The 17,893-nt window shown below is 38.9% G+C and overlaps 1 protein-coding gene across 1 annotated transcript in view; it reads left to right on the forward strand.

Moving 5' to 3' along the window:
* LOC142195435 (cohesin subunit SA-2-like) overlaps positions 1-17,893 on the forward strand; it is an 86,659-nt gene that overhangs the window by 67,079 nt on the left and 1,687 nt on the right. The window contains exons 27-32 of the mRNA XM_075265233.1: positions 2,472-2,573; positions 6,441-6,586; positions 9,631-9,756; positions 12,335-12,528; positions 12,947-13,076; positions 17,355-17,445. Coding sequence (XP_075121334.1) covers positions 2,472-2,573; positions 6,441-6,586; positions 9,631-9,756; positions 12,335-12,528; positions 12,947-13,076; positions 17,355-17,445 — 789 coding nt within the window. The remainder of the gene's footprint in view (positions 1-2,471; positions 2,574-6,440; positions 6,587-9,630; positions 9,757-12,334; positions 12,529-12,946; positions 13,077-17,354; positions 17,446-17,893) is intronic.

Genomic DNA, 17,893 nt, shown 5'->3' on the forward strand with positions numbered 1-17,893 from the left:
AAAAGGCTTTCCTCACAGAGAGGGTGCAGGCGGACACCGGTGGTCACCTTTAACCCATTCAAGTGAATGGGTTTTAAAGATCACCGCCGGGAAGCCGTCCCCTGTCTAGTTTGGCTGGGACTGAGAACGGAAACTTGGTGGAATGACACAGGGCGAACATGGGCACAAATATGAACGCCCCCTAACATGTATTGTGTTAAGCCAATTCACACGACTGAAAGTGAACAGGAATTTGAGGCGGTTTCAGATAGAGCGAGGACATGATATTAGAGACAGCAGAAAGACAATCGCTGGTGCTCTGTATGAGTGCGGGGGTGATGTCACGGGAAGATGTGTATAATTGGGTGTCATCAGCATAAAGATGGTACCTGAAGCCAAGTCTGGCGATGGTTTGTCCAATGGGGGCTGTGTAGAGAGAAAAGAGCAGGGGGCTTAGGACCGAGCCTTGAGGAACCCCAACAGCAAGGGAAAGAGGGGATGAAATAGAGCCCGCAAATGATACAATGAAAGTGCGGTCTGAGAGATAAGAGGAGAACCAGGAGAGCGCAGTGTCGTTGAGGCCGACTGAGCGAAGCATAGTGAGGAGAAGTTGATGGTCAACAGTGTCAAAAGCTGCAGAGAGGTCCAGAAGAATAAGAAGAGAGAAGTCAACATTGGATTTAGCCATTAGGAGATCATTGCAGACTTTTGTGAGAGCCGTTTCAGTAGAGTGCAGAGCGCTGAAACCAGATTGTAAGGGGTCAAGCAGAGAGATAGCGGATTAAACGAGAATAGACCAGGAGTTTAGAGATGAAGGGGAGGTTAGAGATGGGTCGATAGTTAGCAGCACAGGACGGGTCCAGGGAGGGTTTTTTCAATAGCAGAGTTATAACAGCATGCTTGAATGAGGATGGGAAGATTCCAGAAGAGAGAGAGAGAGGTTAAATATTTCAGTAAGGTAAGTAGTGACAGCAGGCGACAGATTTGAGAAGGTCTGAGGGGAAGGGGTCACTACTGCAGGTTGTAGGGCGAGATGAAGAAAGTAGCTGTGAGACTTCCTCTTCTGTAACAGGTTCAAAAGATGAGAATGGACAGTCTGAAGTGCGGTTGGTGAGAGGATCAGTACTATGGTATGAGCCAGAGCTCATGTATCTGACTGTAGGGCTGAAGGGGGTATCATAGGGTCAGTGTATCTACCAGACTCCCACCTTAGGGCTTATTCACATTTCTATTTTTTATGAACGTGTACTGTCCGTATTGTCCATGGACACAACACACGTTGATTTTACGGCTGTGTTCTTTCCATGGTTGATTTGTTTTTTTTAAGTTCGGAGAAAAGGAATCAACCACATTAACTAAATTGCTATACTTTTTAGTGTCCTGGACAACACACATATGTCATCCAGCAACCCATAGATATTAGAGAGGCATGTTTTGTCCACCACACAGACCAAAATAGAGCATATAACTGTTCTTGCTATGAACAAGAGTCCATCCACATTGTAGAAACTGCATTCAGAATCATTCTCTCCTGATTCTGCCTTCCACTGTATTTTGAGAAAGAGATGAAAGTAGGAGCTGACAATCTAAGTGTGCTGCTCAGTCTTACTTCAGCTCGAGACATTCCTCTGATTAGTGGTGAAAGACCAATGATCTACTTCGGCATTCCACTGCAAGGAGCTGTGGGGGAAGCAGAAAATGCTAAGAAATCTGAGGTGGTCTACCCCACATTTTTCTACGTTTTCTGCTGTCTGAACATAGCCTTAGGATCTGTAGGGATTACATAGCTGTCAAACGAAAGGGGCGATGTTTTATTGTGTCTGGGATGTCCTTTCCAACAGTAAATTAAATTTTCATACCAGGATGATCAACTTTCTGTACTTTCTTTTGTAAATTTTAGAAAAAACATTATGGGGCACATCTATGATCTGTCTAAAAGAAAAACTGTTATTGTTATCCATAGTATTTTTCAGAGACAAAATAGAAAATTAAAGTCGTTCTGTGACTGGCTGCTATGGGCAGCATAGGCATGTTTTCTATTAGACAATATAATAGGATTGCCATCTGTATTTGAATAATTCAGTAGCCTTAAATATTATTTCAAGCAGCTACAAAGTTTACTTGAATGAATTAAAGGGAGTCTGTCTCCAGATTCAGCAAAAATGGCGTTTCCCCTTGTGAATCGGGGCCTCTGTTGTTGAGATATTGCTTGTTGAGAGATTTTTGTTAATATGTAAATATTCTCTTTTTAGAGCAAATAGAGTATTGCTGTTACTCCAAAGAGGTAAGTGACTTCACCCTCATAACTGCAAAGAGCTTAGTGACAAATGGATATCTCTACAATAGAGGCATTGATTCCCAAGGGAAAACCTCCACTTCATTCAGGTGACCCTATCTTATCAGAACCCAGCATATCAAACCATATAGATAACAGACTGCCTTTAATATATGAGCAGGACCGTATGGATAACATTTCTGTATTGATATTTTAGACTTACAATGATTTTGGTGATATAATAAAGGAAACCTTAAGTCGAACAAGACAGATCAACAGAATAGAGAGTGCAAAAACACTGGTCCTTTGTTTGAAACAGGTAAGAAACAGCTAAAGATAATTTGATAATAGTAGTTTCATTTATTTGCTGAAACTGGAGAACCCCATTTAATAGACAGGTTTTTGATGTTTGTTTTATTTACAGGGAAATGTTTTTTTTTTGGCCTGCTGCACTCTTACAAGAGCCTGTGCAGCCATATTTGCTACTTTTTTAAGTTAATTTTTTACTGAAACTAATAACTGGTCATCATTTTGTTAGCATTGCTTATCAATAACAGTGATAAAAGGCATATATGGTACTCTATTTGTAGTTGGATGATCAGAGGGGATCCACCCCATATTACATAGAACAGAAAAACTCAGCATTCCAAAGTACTTGATATGAATACAATTTGGCTAGGTTCACATATTTGCAGATTCCGTCTAATATTGGTGGAGAGACACAGCAGAGAGGACTTTTCTGTCCTCCAATTTCAGTATAAAACCGTCAGAAACTCAATGGACCCTCAGCGGTGCCCATTATAATCTATGGGGCCATGGGTACCCGCTTTTTTTACCCCCCGACGGAGATGGAGAGCTTACTGCTAGTCTGAACTTAGAAGTAGTTTTATTGATTATTGGGTAAACAATCCAAATAATTCATGTTGTTTTGGTTGTTACATTGGAACATCCTTCAGACAAGGATTACTGCAGTGAGAAATGAGTGTAAGGGCCCCTTCTCACGGAGGATATGCTGGCTGATTCTGAATGTGTAAAAGTTCCGAATCAGCGGCGTTTAAAACAGATCCCATTGCTTTCAATGGGAGCTGGCATATGTGCGCTCCCCATAAAAATGAATGGAAAAAAGCAGCCTATTCATTTCTATGGGGAGCGCATGTATGCCGGCTCCCATAGAAAGCAGTCGGATCTGTTTTAAACGCTGCTGATTCGGAACGTTTACACGGCAGGTAACGTCATAATGTAGCAGGAGAAGAAGCATCTGAACGTCAGAGATTTCTTTCTTTTTTTACACCATTCTTTCATTCAATTCTCACTACAGCAATCTGTATTTGAAGAAGGTTACAATGTAATAACTGAAACATGAATTATTTGGATTGCTTACCTAATAATCAGTAAAACTAGTCGTTTTCACATCAAGTAACTTGGAGTGCTGAGTTTATCCACATCAGTGACAAAGTGCCATAAAAATAGCAATAACCACACTTCTTAGCATTGAAATTGCTGTACCAAAAAGGCAAAGTTTTGGAATTATGGAAATCAAAGGATTGATATGTTAATATCCAAATTATAACAAAATAGCATCAAATATGAGCACATTGCACAGAAATACACACATGCACACCCCTTGGCATGCTATCAGTGAGGTTGTTAATGACTGTCTGAAATATAAAAAACAAAAAACTTGAAATCCACCTGCACCACCAAGCCTCTGGCCTACTATCGCTTCATTGACGGTATCCTAATCATTTGGACTGAGTCTGAACAACAGCTGAAAACCTTCCATGAACAATTCAACCAGTTCCATCCCACCATCAACCTGATGCTCAATTACTCCTTACAGAATGGACCTTCCTGTGTCAAAACATTTCTGCAATGAAGATCATAATATCATCAATGACATGAAAATTTTGGTTCTAAGAGGGAATTTTAAATTCAGGAAGAACAGACGGATTTATGAGTACAAGCTGATGACTTTATTTAACACTCTGGAGAATCGGATGAACCTCTCACATGGTTTCATGACATCCTACAGAAATCACTGAACTGAGACAACCATAAAGACACTCTGTGAACTGATAAGAACCTGGGAACTGTGGAATTGTTTACGTGTATATACCAATAACCTTCTTCCACCCTCCCTCCTAAAATTCTATTCCTAGTGTCCTGTTGTACATAAATATGCAGCCTTCAGAAATTGTTTTTAGATATATCTGAAGAAGAAAGCCAAAGAGCTTTGAAACGTTATAATCTGTCATCATTATGAGTTAGCCATTAAAAAAAGTATCAACTACTGAAGACTTTCACATTTTTTTTTTTTATATTTCCTACCCACTGGCTAACACGGTACAAAAACAAGTATTTTCCTTATACTTAATGACTGTCTGAGAAATGTTATGCTACATTAAAGGCACTCGGGCACATAATTCATCAACATTGGCTTCTGACAGCTCCTTTTGCAATTGCCGACCAGTGATGTCCCAGAAATGTAAACAGGTCTGAAGACCCTGCAGTCTTGGTTTGTCCTGTTGTAAAAGAGTCCTGGGACACTTTGGAGAAATGGCTGTACCACTGGTTTTACAATCAAATCAATATAATGCCCAGCTTAGTTTACCTGAAATGGAGACTACAGGGGTCTGGCTACCATACATTATACCAAACCACACAGTTCTGGGAGTAAAACTGGTGTGATGTTGCCTTGTGAAGGTGTCTTCATGGTGTTGCCCATGTGGCTTCCAGACCAATCTTCGGTTACCATTGCATCCGAGCCAAAACGGGACTCATCGCTAAAAAGGATAGATCTCCATTCCAGCCGACATTACTGTGTTGCTGTTCACCATGATAAACATTGAGAATAGTCACTGAGGCATGCAATGGTGAACAGTGCTGACATGCTGGAGTGACAAACCAAGTCTCTCAATTCAAGGTTTTTTTTCCTGTCAGCTGTGACAATGGCGATTAACAGGAGGCATTGCCCAATTATCGTACACCACTTGATCTGATTTTTGAGATTTGGGTGGCTGAAAAACTTTGATTTTAATCTGTCATTTACGCCCCTCCCTCGTGCCACAGATAGGAGCTGGGTGCTTAAAAATTTGATCATTTGCAGATCTAAGTGACATCGGCTACTTCTATTTGCATAACCTTATGGCTTGTCCTTCTAGTTATTGCAATTTCAGTGTTGAGGTGTGTAAGTCGGTAAAAATCATAACTTAGGCTATTGCCTTAACCCAAGATTTTCTAAACTATGGTCATTTATGGTTTGGATATACATATTCTTAAAGAGAGTCTGTCAGCAGGAAAATGATCAGATGTGAGATCTGTCAGACTAATGACAGTACCTTGTACACTTCTACACTTTCCAGAGACACCTTTCTTATTCTACATCGTAGCTGCATTTTCATGAAGGTTTTTTATTCTTATGCAAATTATTTGAAAAGTGCATTAGGGGCTCTTTACTCTCCGCTCTAGATAATCACCCCTCACTGCCATCCAGCTCTCCCCTCACCCTTCATGGCTTGAGTGACATATCACATTTTGACCCTACAATTAGGGTCAGTTATATAGAGTGAAGAGCAAAGCCCTGGTAGGAGAAGAAACCCCAAAAAGCCCTTTTCAAGTACTTTGCACAAGAATAAAACACTGATTTTCATGGAAAAGGAGCAGCAATACAGAATAGGAAAGGCATCTTTGGAAAGTGGTACTGTCATTAGTTTTATACCAATTATCCTGCTGACAGACACCCTTTAAATGCATTACTAAATTACTATTACTATGGTGTGTTGTTTTCTATAGACATTAAGGTTTGTAATTCATGAATTGTATTAGCTATTTGTTCACATTGAATACATTGCATGTTAAATTTATTTCTTAAACTGTCCTTTAAGTGGAAGCAAACTATAATGGGAGCTGCTGCGCTGTGATTCGTGATGCATATTTGCTGGCTGATCTAGCCACATAATTGAAAGCTTGACTTATCACGTCTCTGGTCTTGTTATTAGAGAAATACAAATGCTTGCCATTTCATTCAGTATACCGTAAATAGCACCCCTTGACACCAGGAAGGAAGGTCATTGGAGACAGCTGAAAATGAATGCAAATTAACAAAACTGAAATGTCCTTGTTCTGGAAAAAGACTTGACCCATTACAGCTTTGCTTTTTTTTTCTGGCATGGCGATGCGTCTGCAGCTGTTTCTGGAGCACAGAGAAGCACATGACAGTGCCACCCAGTCCTCCTCGTCATTCACTAACATGAAGGAGCTGGCTCGCCGCTTTTCTCTAACGTTTGGCATGGACCACGTGAAATGCAGGGAATCTATAGCTATGATGCACAAGTATGTGGAGTGAAAGTTTTTCCTCTGACAGCTAATGTGTTATTTATGTACTTAACACAACAATGAAGGCAGAATTAGGGTCCGATTTATAAAGAACATTTGTGACACAGACGCACTACAAACTACAGAACAAATGTCAAATATGCTTAAAAACAAAACAAAAAAAATCTTAATTCCACAGCTTTTAACCATATTTAACTGAAATAGAACTACTATCCTAAAGAGCATGAGAAAAGGAAAGGCAACTTACTTACATTGTCTGCTTGTTGGGTTTAGTAATTGACTGTCCAATGTAAAAGGAGCCTTAGTGATGATGGGTCAGACATTTAATCACTGATCCCATTAAAGAACATGTCTCTGTAGCCATCCAGGGTCCACTATATACTAAGAATAACTCTATATATAGAGTCTGATATAGCATGCCACAATTTCTTTGTATGTCATATTAGTACTGAACCGACCATTAAAATACTTCTGTAATTGTTGGCATATGTAGACGGCTCATGAACATCCATGCAAACCATGTTATAGATTGGTACATGTATAGGTCTGTATGTGAACTTACACAACTCAAGTCAGAATGCGAATTATTACAAAAACCATCTCAAAAGTCTAAACAAAAGACATAAATAATAGTGACTGATTTTTAGACTAGAATAATAGTAAAAGATCTAAGGATAGTAAATGCGTAAAGACTAACAGAAGAAATACCTAGAAAAAATGGCATGAATTTATACATTGATTTAGTGCTTTACAATTCTTACCTTGTATGGTGCAGTGGGGTGGCATGGATTTAAACATTGGCTTCTCTAGATAGAAAAAAATGTCTGTGTGGCTTTATTTACTAATATGCTATAGTCAGATAATGTTATACCTATGGAAATGCTCTGTGGACTTTCTGTAAATAGCGCTGTGGGAAAAACCACAATGCATTGCCGCTGCCATTTTTCCCAGAGCACTTTTTTTGCTGCGGCCTGCTACGTGAAGCCTTTGCTTTAGTGTTCCTATGAAGGTTGAAGATACACCACAGCACTGTCTATGTTAGTTGACTAGTACTAGTTAACTTGATACCAGTCATCTGATACAGTCATCAGCCAGTAACAAGGGGACTAGCAATAATTAATTAGTGTAAACATGAAGTATCAGTGTGTAGCATGTGTGTTCAACCAGGCATGTTGATATGGCGCTTAAAAGGAACCTTTCACCACTTCTGCTAAGTCCAGCTGTTTGCATTGTTTAATAGGCGCTGCTACACTGATTCCAGTGCACTTGTTTGTTTTTTTTCTCTCAAATCTCCATCATTCCTGGGCAATAACTGCAGGTAGTTTCGGTGTCTCATGTGCCATTTAGGCTCTATACTGAGAAATGGGTAGTATCAGGCAAGAGCAGACAAGAAGTGTGATTCTGAGCTTTGACACTTGCTTCTTGTGATTGGAGCTCTGAATCACACCGAATGAAAAAATAATTTTTCTAGCCCAAGAAAAGAAATCAGAAATAACTAAAATAAATAAATAGAATTAGCTTTTAATTCTCGTGAGGAGACTTGGGTTAATATGCATTATTCTATCCATATTTTTTATGTCTTGTTTTGTTTTTTGTTAATTTCCGATTTTTATTTTTTTTTCTTGGGCTGGAAAATTCTTTTTTTCATTTTATGTACACTACATCCTCAGCCAAAGAGCCTTTTTCCAAGCAGTTTAACATAGGATATCAATAATCTCCTGGAATCGTAGGCGAGTAAGTGTTTGCATTTCCCTTGTTCACTCTGAATCACACCTCCCTTCTTGCTCCTGTCTGGCACCGCCCTTTGGACAGTACAGAGACTATGCAGTATATCAGGCACCAAAACTAACAGTACTGATTATTTGAGGATTCTGAGAGCTAGGAAAAAATTTCCAAACGGAGGGAATGGTGGAGCATCACCTGGTAAAAGATACTAAGAACTGGAGTAAGAGCGGGTTCACATCTGCACCCTGATCTCCGTTTTGCAGGTTTCCGTTTCCTGCCCAAAGCTGTACAGGAGATGGAAACCTGCAGTAATTTTTCAAATGAATAAGTTTGGAAAGTATCCGGCCGTGAGCACCATTGAGCATTCTGTGCTCTCCGTGGCAAAACCATTTTGTTTTAACCGGACACAAAGTCGAACATGCCGGATTTTGTGTCCGGTTAAAAAAAACAAACAAAAAAAAACCTGTTTTGCCGCGGAGAGCACAGAACAGACACAGGCGCTCACTGGCAGACACTGTCTGCCAGGTTTCCGTCTACTGTCTGCAAAAGACAGAAACCTGAAAACGGAGATCGGGCGCTGGTGTGAACCCGCTCTTAATGGAGGTGGAGAAAAATCTTCTTTAACTTACACACTGCATTTTGGGTGTCCAACTAATCCAGCCAAATTGTAAATGCAGCTGTAAGCTGTAATATAGGAACAATTTAAGTAAAGCAGTGCAAGTGCAAAATCATAGATCTGTCATGTAAATAATTAATGTTTAGTGTTTGTGTTGAACCCTTTAAAGGGGCTCTCTCATTGGGAAAAGTTATTTTTAACTAATCACATCCTTGCATAACCTTTAGAAAGGCTATTCCACACCTACCTTATAAATGTAAATCGCCTCAGTAGTTTTTGAATGAGCCTGTTTTTATTCATTTGCTAATTAGGCTTCAACAAGCACAGGAAATCTCAGCTAGCACTCTCTCTCTCTCTCTCTCTCTCTCTCCTTTGTGTAAAGCACAGGCTGCTGATGACTCCTCTCCTTGCTCTCACACACAACAGACAGTGCTCACTGAGACTTCCTGTGTTGGCTGGAAGCTAATTAGCATATGAATAAAAACAGGCTCATTCAAAAACGAATGGGGTGATTTACATACAAAAGGTAGGTGTGGAATAGCCTTTCTAATGGCTATGCATGGATGTACTTAGTTAAAAATGACTTTTCCCAGTGATAGAGCCCTTTTAAGTACATCAGGACAGCATTTTCTGCTTTGCTAGGATTTCTGTTCCTCTGGCAAGTATATTAATCAGTTTGTTTGCTTTTCTACACTATAAGGCAAGGCATTGAATTTGCTTTTAAGGAACCAGCAACAGAGGATAGTCTTCCTCCACCCAATCTTCCATTTCTCATGTTGATCAGCGAGTTTTCCAGCAAACTCCTCAGAGCGGACAAGAGATTGGTGTAAGTGTTACTGGATTCAGATTAGTTCTGTAGAAATGAATGCTTATGTTATCTGTGCCAGCTAAATGACACTAAAAGTAAATAAGGGTGATCACAATATTTCTAGTGTTTATTTTAGGCCTAAAATAGAGAAATTGGGAAAGAAGTCTGGAGCAAGAAGAGTGAAGTTGTCAGATCACTGACACACAGTCTATTGCAATACCTGCAGTCAAGTCCGTCTTGGTTGTTACAAATAAATAATATGGGAAAACAAACATTTCCTACAATTACTTCTTTGGGCTAAAGCCACATAATGCAGAAACACATCTTTATTTTTTTTTATTTTTTAAAAAAAACAAAACAAACAAAAACATACACATAGCATTTTAGCTGTGTTTTCTCCACACCCCAGAGAAGTCAGCATTTCCTCAGGGTAAAGTGGAATTCTGCGATGTCCAAACACACACCGCTGCCTTTTCCAGTGTTTTTCTGCAATGTGTGGATGAGATTAAGCGTAGGGGCTACATGGCAAAATCGCCTGCATCTGCCACCACATAACCAAAGATCAGTGGGTCACTCTGCACCTCCTTCATTATTGTTAGTGCATTGCAATCACTAGTGTGCCATGACTGTGACTTCTACTGAAACAATGCTCGCAATGTGTGTTGCAGCCAAAATCGCCATGTAGCAGAAGCCTTAATAAAATGTCATTCATTTTCCTGAGTCTGTATTTTCAATTTTAATATGATTGTTATGGGGTTAAATCAGTCACTGTCTCCCATCTAGTGCAGTCAGCAGTGACAGACAGACAGACTAGTGACAGACACTATATAATGCTTTGTATACACTCCATCAGAGCCCTGTGTTTAGTGTATATACCAGGAAAGGTATACAAACCTGTCCATAAGTCTCCATTGGCCTGATGGAGGCTAGAAGACTCCCCTTTCTGTCTTCCTTCAGGCTGGTATATTTCAGGATACTTTTTTTGATTGTATGGATAAGCACAGCAAAAAACAAAAAGGGGAAAATGTGCTTTTCTTCTTCTGTTGCTCTTTGCAAACAGCATCATTCATGATTCTATTCACCATCCCTCAAGTAAAAATAGCCTTGTTCCTTTATTTAGCTATGGAGCCCTATGAATGAGCCCTAGTGCTGCCTCTTATAAGATAGGAGGGCAGAATGAAAAAGTCAGGCCAAAGTACAGCGATTAACTCTAAGAATACATTATATACCTGCCTGTCTAATCTTCTAGGAATCTTAGAAGTGCTGTTAAACACTGAGGCAGCTTTTATTTAGGTTTAGTATCTCTGTAATTGTACTAGTCATCCTTTAGTCCAATGATCCCTAATGCATGACTTTATTTTTAGCCAATTCTGCCTACGCTGCAATCTAGTTCTTTTCAGATACACTGTTAGAAGAAATTGAGATAATTTTTCAGTCTGGCGTTCTCCGTTTCTGTGAGTCACACGCCGCTAAAAGTGCCAGTTCAAGCATAAAGGCTTATTATAAAATGAGGACGTTTCACAACTGAAAAGATTAAACTTGACATTTTGTCACATATTAAAGTATTGAGGTAGGAACTGAGCTAGACATATATAGCAATGCATCTAGTAAAATTACAGGGGATTTTAATTCTGTTTGGTATTATAGTGTATAATCCTATTCTAGCCTATTATCCTGTCCCACTTATTACATGTCATGATTATAGTGAAAATATGATTATATCCAATTGAGGTTCCATTTAACATGAGAGATCATTGGCAGAACACTGGCCACTTTCACAGCAGTACCTGCTTTAGTGAGACCTAATTCAGACAGGCACCCAGAGCCATAATAGTGTATGATGCCATTCACTGCAAAAGACTTGGAGACCTTCGGAGAGACGTCTCTTCTGTCGACATACAGATGTAGGAAAAATTATCAATTTTTTCCAGATGCAACTTTTTATACATACTTTTATGTGAACTTGGCCTGAAGTGATGTGCAACTAAATAGATTATGTATAAAACAAATTATTTAGCGTGTGCAGCAAGTGTACTGTACATCTGTATACACCATTGTCCTGAATAAATACAATGCTCTGTGTGACAAAGCTTCTAACAGGGGTACATAGGACATTGAATGCAATGTGCAGCCTTCACATGAGGGCACCATAATGTGGTATTAGATGAAGGCTTGGCGAGTATTTCACCTAGGTGCAAGATACTACCTACCTACTGAATGAATTGAATAATAAAGGAAAGATATAGGCACATAATTCAGAAAGTGCTTGTGTTCATTAGATCTTCAGCATCCTGCAGTATGTCCTTGTAGGTAAGAGCCTTCTCATCATAGGCAAGGAAGGATAACCTTTTATGTGAGGTCGGCACAGTGGGCATGAGAGTGTAGAAACGTCTCACTAAATGGAGTGAATGGCTGGTGTAGGAAACATCACAGAATAGTAATACAATGAATGGATGCTTCAATAAACTGTAAGCCAGCATTGTCTTCCTCCGAAAACTTAGAGATTATTGTACTATATTTTTTGTTATAAAAACCCATTAACCTATTAGATGTCCAGCAGATACCTAATAACATTATCCAATGCTTGTGCCCACAGGTATGGATATCTTCAGAGGTTTGTTAGTGAGCAGATGATGCTGTGTAAGGGAGCAGGTTGGCATCCTCTTACTGTATACAGTAATTCCTTGCTGGATAATCCTGATGAAGAAAGCTCTTCATGTGGAAGCTACTTTTCCAGGGACCGTGCACTTTCAAGCACACCTCACCATTTGAAGAGAAAATCCATGTATGGTAAGGTTCAGTTATTCATGTCCTTTATTTCACTTTGCATATAAAGTACAAACATATTCTTTGGCACTGTACACACACTGTATTGACTTACATTATTGTTTTCCATGCACAACATTCACAGAAAATCTATTATTATATCCATATGCTTTCAAAATGTTAGTGCAAAAGAGAGACTGCCCTGAGTAAACTATATGCAGTTAATAGTGCCGAGCCACCATGATGCACCTGTACAGTCGTCATCCTCCTCCTCCTGTCCCTTACAATTGGTTAGCTACAGTACTCAGAGTTGCATAGCCTTAGGAATGTTAGGCTAATCCACTGTGATGTACAGTACCAGTTTTTGGCAAGTACCATTTATCAGAGATGCTTTCACATCCCTGGGCAGTGCATACTAATGGCCATATATTTTGTATTATAGAACATATTTCTGGAAGAGGTCTTCTACATAAGAATGGATTTGAAGAACAGGATTCCCATTATCCGACTAAAAGCAAGAGACAGGATGCCCTCCATATGCCACCTTCAGAAATTACTGGACCAATAAACAGGTAAGTTACTGCCAGTGAATCTGTAATTGTACAGAAATTGTCAAACAAGCAAGCCTTAGAAAAACTTTCCAGATGACACCTTTAATGAAAAAATATTCTGGATATCACTTCAAGCTGTCTGTGATTAGCTGTTGCATAGCTTACTTGTGAGATCCATGTTTTACATTTCTTTTGACCTTTTAGGCAATAACATAATATGGCTTGAGAATGAAAAAAAAACAAAAAACAGTGAAATGAAGCACAATGTTTCAGCTACTGCTTATTCAAGCTTTGCACTGATTCAATTTCTGATTCTAGCTTGTTTTTCTGATTATCCATTTTCTTACTAAAGCTAGGTTCATACTATTGTTGGCCTTTCCATTGCTCTGGTTTGCTGGAGGACCAGAACAGCAAATAGGCGGACTGATTTCATCTGTTGGGTAAAACTGCCAGATGAAAAGCCAGTATTGCAGGACTTTATCGAGTGGCGATTCTGAACGCAAACACAGCAATGGAGTCCCCAACACAGATGTGAACATTGCCTTGTCATGACTATGAACTCCTAGATTGGCCCCTGGGTTGGACATGTCTATTCTTCTGTTACTCTTTTGGATACTCCTGTGTTCTCCTGGTTTTGACCCTGCTTGTATGTTTACTCTGCTCTAGATTTGCTGGTCAGGTCTTTGTCTGCAAGTGCACCTATTTTCTTACACTAGCTTTGGTGTGGTAACAACTGACCATGCGGCTGGCTCAGGTGAATTCCACAGGGGTAGACCTAAACGCTATCATCCAGAACAATGGAGGATTGTATGTAGCTTATTTTGCCTGCTCTCTACACCATATTCCAAATTATTATGCAAATGATATTTTTCTCAGATTTTCCTAAATGGAGGTTGTAAATAACTTCAACTGTTAGTATAAATCAAATTTTATTGGACAAACCTCCTGTTTTATAACATATCTTTTATTACAAATTTTTTTTAAAAAATCGAAGTGCACTGTTCCAAATTATTATACACAACAGAGTTTCTAAACACTTTATAGGTTGTAATAAACTGGTCATTTGTTTAATCTGCAGCATAAGCGGTCACGTACTGAAATCAAAAGCTATTAATATATAATATATATATATATATATATATATATATATATATATATATATATTAAAGCTAAATTACATGACAACATAGGACGTCATCTGTGAAATCACCTTCATAACTCTTGCATCGATTGAACTGTTTAAAAAGGAATCTTCATGTATGTCTGGGCCAACTGAAGCCATTTCTTCTTGTGAGCATTGTTTAAGGGTGGCAGAATAGTAGGTTTATGTACAATAGCAAGCCTCTGAAGGATTCTAGATGTATATTGCTGATCCCGCACACTCAGAGGTGGTGGTGGTGCTAGTTGAAGGGTTCTCCAACCTGTTTCCAATGCATAGAAATCACTGCACACACCATAGGTGAAAACATACCTTTTATTTAGTTATTTTTCAAGACAAAAGTAGTTTCATACATCATAATGCCTTGTTATATAGTGACAAATAATGCTCTTGAAATGTGGATCAAGAAATTGTATGCAACGTTTTGGTCAGGCTTGATCTCATTGGTGATGCAGTAGTTAGTATGTAGGTGTTGGTGGTACCTTTGTCTTGAAAAATGAGAAACTAAAAAGCATGTTTGTGCTGTTTGCTGAAGAAACTTATAGTGTGTGCAGTGATTTCTATGCATCTGAAGGATTCTACAGCATGAGGGACTCTAGAGACCCCAGCAGCTTTAAATAGCTGTTCTTTACTCCGATGAATTTGGCAGAAAACTTCCTCATTATATCTTTATCTGCACAAACTCATCGGTGCTCTGAATAATCCACAAATCCCTTCACAATACAATGATCACACTTATGTTTTTATAACTTGTCCAATGCATTTCACTATTTCATCCTTTTTCTTGGCAACAGAGAAATGCCTTTTCTTCCCCAGATTGCTTGAAATCTGTGGCCTGCTTAATAATGTGAAATGTCCTTAGACTAAGGCCCCACGTTGTGGAAAAGCAGCTCTTTTTTGTTGCATATGTTTGCTGCATTTTTTGAGCCAAAGCCAAGAATGCTACAAAAGAAACTACAAAAGGAATGGGAAATATATAAGGAGTTCTTATACTTCTACCTTCAGCTAAATCCACTCCTGGCTTTGTTTTAGATATTGCTGCAGTTTCAAGTCAAAGAGAAAAAATAAATAAATAAAAAAAATTTCTGCAATGTGAAGCCTTAATAGGGCTAAGGTCCTACATTGCAGAAATGCAGCTTTTCTGTCGCCAAAGCCAGGAATGGATTCAGCAGAAAGAAGTACAAGTAGTTCTTATATATTTCATATTTTGTAACCACTTCTGACTTTGGCTCAAAAACCGCACTGTAGGTCCTCAGCCTGGGGCTGGAGCCGCACATTGCGAAAAACACAGCATTTAGCATTACCCGCAGTGAATGGGATTCCAGCTAATCCCATCCACACATTGCAGGGAAAATCTGCACTTGTGTTTTGGTAAATTGCAGCAGGTCAATTATACCCTATGGAAACGCTGGTGTTTTCTGTATAGGTATAATAGATGCAGAAAATCTGTGGCCTTTGTGAAAAACACTTGTGGGGAAAAATAAAATATAGTGTGTTACTGCTGCGGTCTGTTTCGGCTCTCTATGTGGGGCCTTAATTACGTTTCCTTTAATTGGGCTCACCTACCAAACTAATTATCTCAGGTGTTTGAGATTGAAGTCAGTGATCCAAAGAGTCTTGAGGCACAAAACCAGCCATGAGTTTAATTGAAAAATAAAACAATTACATTTTTGAGGCTTAAGTCCAATTTGCATAATAATTTGGAACAAGGTGTAATCTGTCAGTTCCTGCAGTGTAATTGGAGACTGCTTTACAGCAATTTCATTACATCATTGAGCCCTCACATCCTCTGCACTAGGCATAAGGACTTATTCACATGTCCACATTATAAACGGATGGCATTCAGGCCAATTCATTTCAATGTATTCATTCAGACATCCGTTTTTCTTTCATGGACGCTGGGTCCACAAAATAAAAATGGAGTCTAGTCTGTTTTTATGTTCCAGTTGCGGATGTATTGTTCAAATTTAAGTGTAGGGACTCTTTGAATAAAAAGAAAACTCACCTAAAGACCCCAAAATAAAATAGCTATGAGTAAGGGACAGTAGAGGGAGTCCCGAAACGCGTAAGCTGTTGGCAATGTTCTTGTATCCTGGACGAACAATGTAAGATCGTCTTTTTATTTTTTATATGAAGTAAAAGTTATATTTTAACTGTTGGCATGCTGGACACGTTTTTTTTTCCGTTTGGGTACCAAAAATAAACTGTTTCTCGTTGTGATCATCAGACATCATGTGTGCCGACTGTGGACATGTGAATAAGCCCAAGCTCAGTATCAGTTTTGCTCAAACAGATCCACTTCTATAAAAGGAATAAAGAAGTAAAAGTTTACAACTAAAATCCAGGACAAAGTTATTCTTTGGAGAATGGAATCTTAAAACACATTTATCACAATAGATTAGATGTAACTTGTTGATTTTAGATTTTTCTAATTTTATTTAAATTGAATTCCATATTTCAATAATCGTATTTGGAGTGTTAGAATCTAGCCAGCGCAAACTATTGAGTTTAATACATACATGCGCTTGGACCAGTCCCACTGCCACCTGCCCCAGAATACTTAATGACCTCTGCCATGATGATAAACTTTTTAGATGGCGTATCATCAGGGTTTGGTGGTAGTCTGACCCTGAAGATCCTACAGATGACATGTATGTGGCAGTGCACCAGACACAAAGGCCCACACAGACAAGCTGCTGTGCCTTAAAGGAAGGAAAGGCCCTTCAAAGAGATCTAACTAAACTGCTGTCATAGAAATAAGGAAGAGAGATGGAGAGACAGCTGGGAACAAAGGGAGAGCAGGTGACTGACAGATCCGACAGCTGTTTCACCCCTATGAAGAAAGTATGGGTAGAAGCAGCTGAGGAGGATTTTAGCAGAGATAGGAGACAACTGTTCCCCCAGCTGCGCATTTTCTTCTTTAAAATGAAAACATCTTGGACATGACACTTGAGTTTTTCTTTTATCTTGTCCTGGAGAGTCATTGAGAGCTGGTGATAAAGCCGTCAGCACTGGTGTCACAGACTGATTTTATGCATCATCTTAGATATAAAGAATATTTCAGCAGCCCTACATCAGGAAAGTTATGGTTTACATAGAAAGGGATGTGAATATTTATAGGACACTTTTCTATTTTCTAGTGGTCTGATATCTGTTGAATTAAAATCTCAAAATAAGGCAGTGGAGGAAAACAATGAGGATGTCGACGTTGATGAAATAGAAGCAGACCAGGTAAGGAAAAAGGACCAATGTAGGGAACTTTACATTATAAAATGTGTGTACACCTGCCCTTCGTGGTGGTTTAAAGCGACAGGTTCCCTTAAAATAGACAAAATGGAAAGATTTAGCATTAGGGGAATTTTTACATTCAGTCAATTTTACATTTAAAGTCCATTATGCTGAAGTCTGCAACAAATTTATCAAACATTGCACAATATGTGATAAATTAGGCACATCAATAAGTCTGACACATCTGTTCTGAAATGTTACTTCACTTTCTACACAACCCAGAATTTTTGTAACTTTTTTTTTAAAAAAAAAGTTAGTTGATAAATATGGAGTGCAGACTGACAGGCTAGCCATGCTCACTCTCATAGAGCAGTACAAAAATCAAGAAGTTGCAAAAGGTTTGCTCAAATGAATCAAAAAAAGGCACAAATTTTTGCTTGGTGACATTTTC

The sequence above is a fragment of the Leptodactylus fuscus genome, chromosome 2, assembly GCF_031893055.1.
Source record: "Leptodactylus fuscus isolate aLepFus1 chromosome 2, aLepFus1.hap2, whole genome shotgun sequence".
NCBI classification, from domain to species: Eukaryota; Metazoa; Chordata; class Amphibia; order Anura; family Leptodactylidae; genus Leptodactylus; species Leptodactylus fuscus.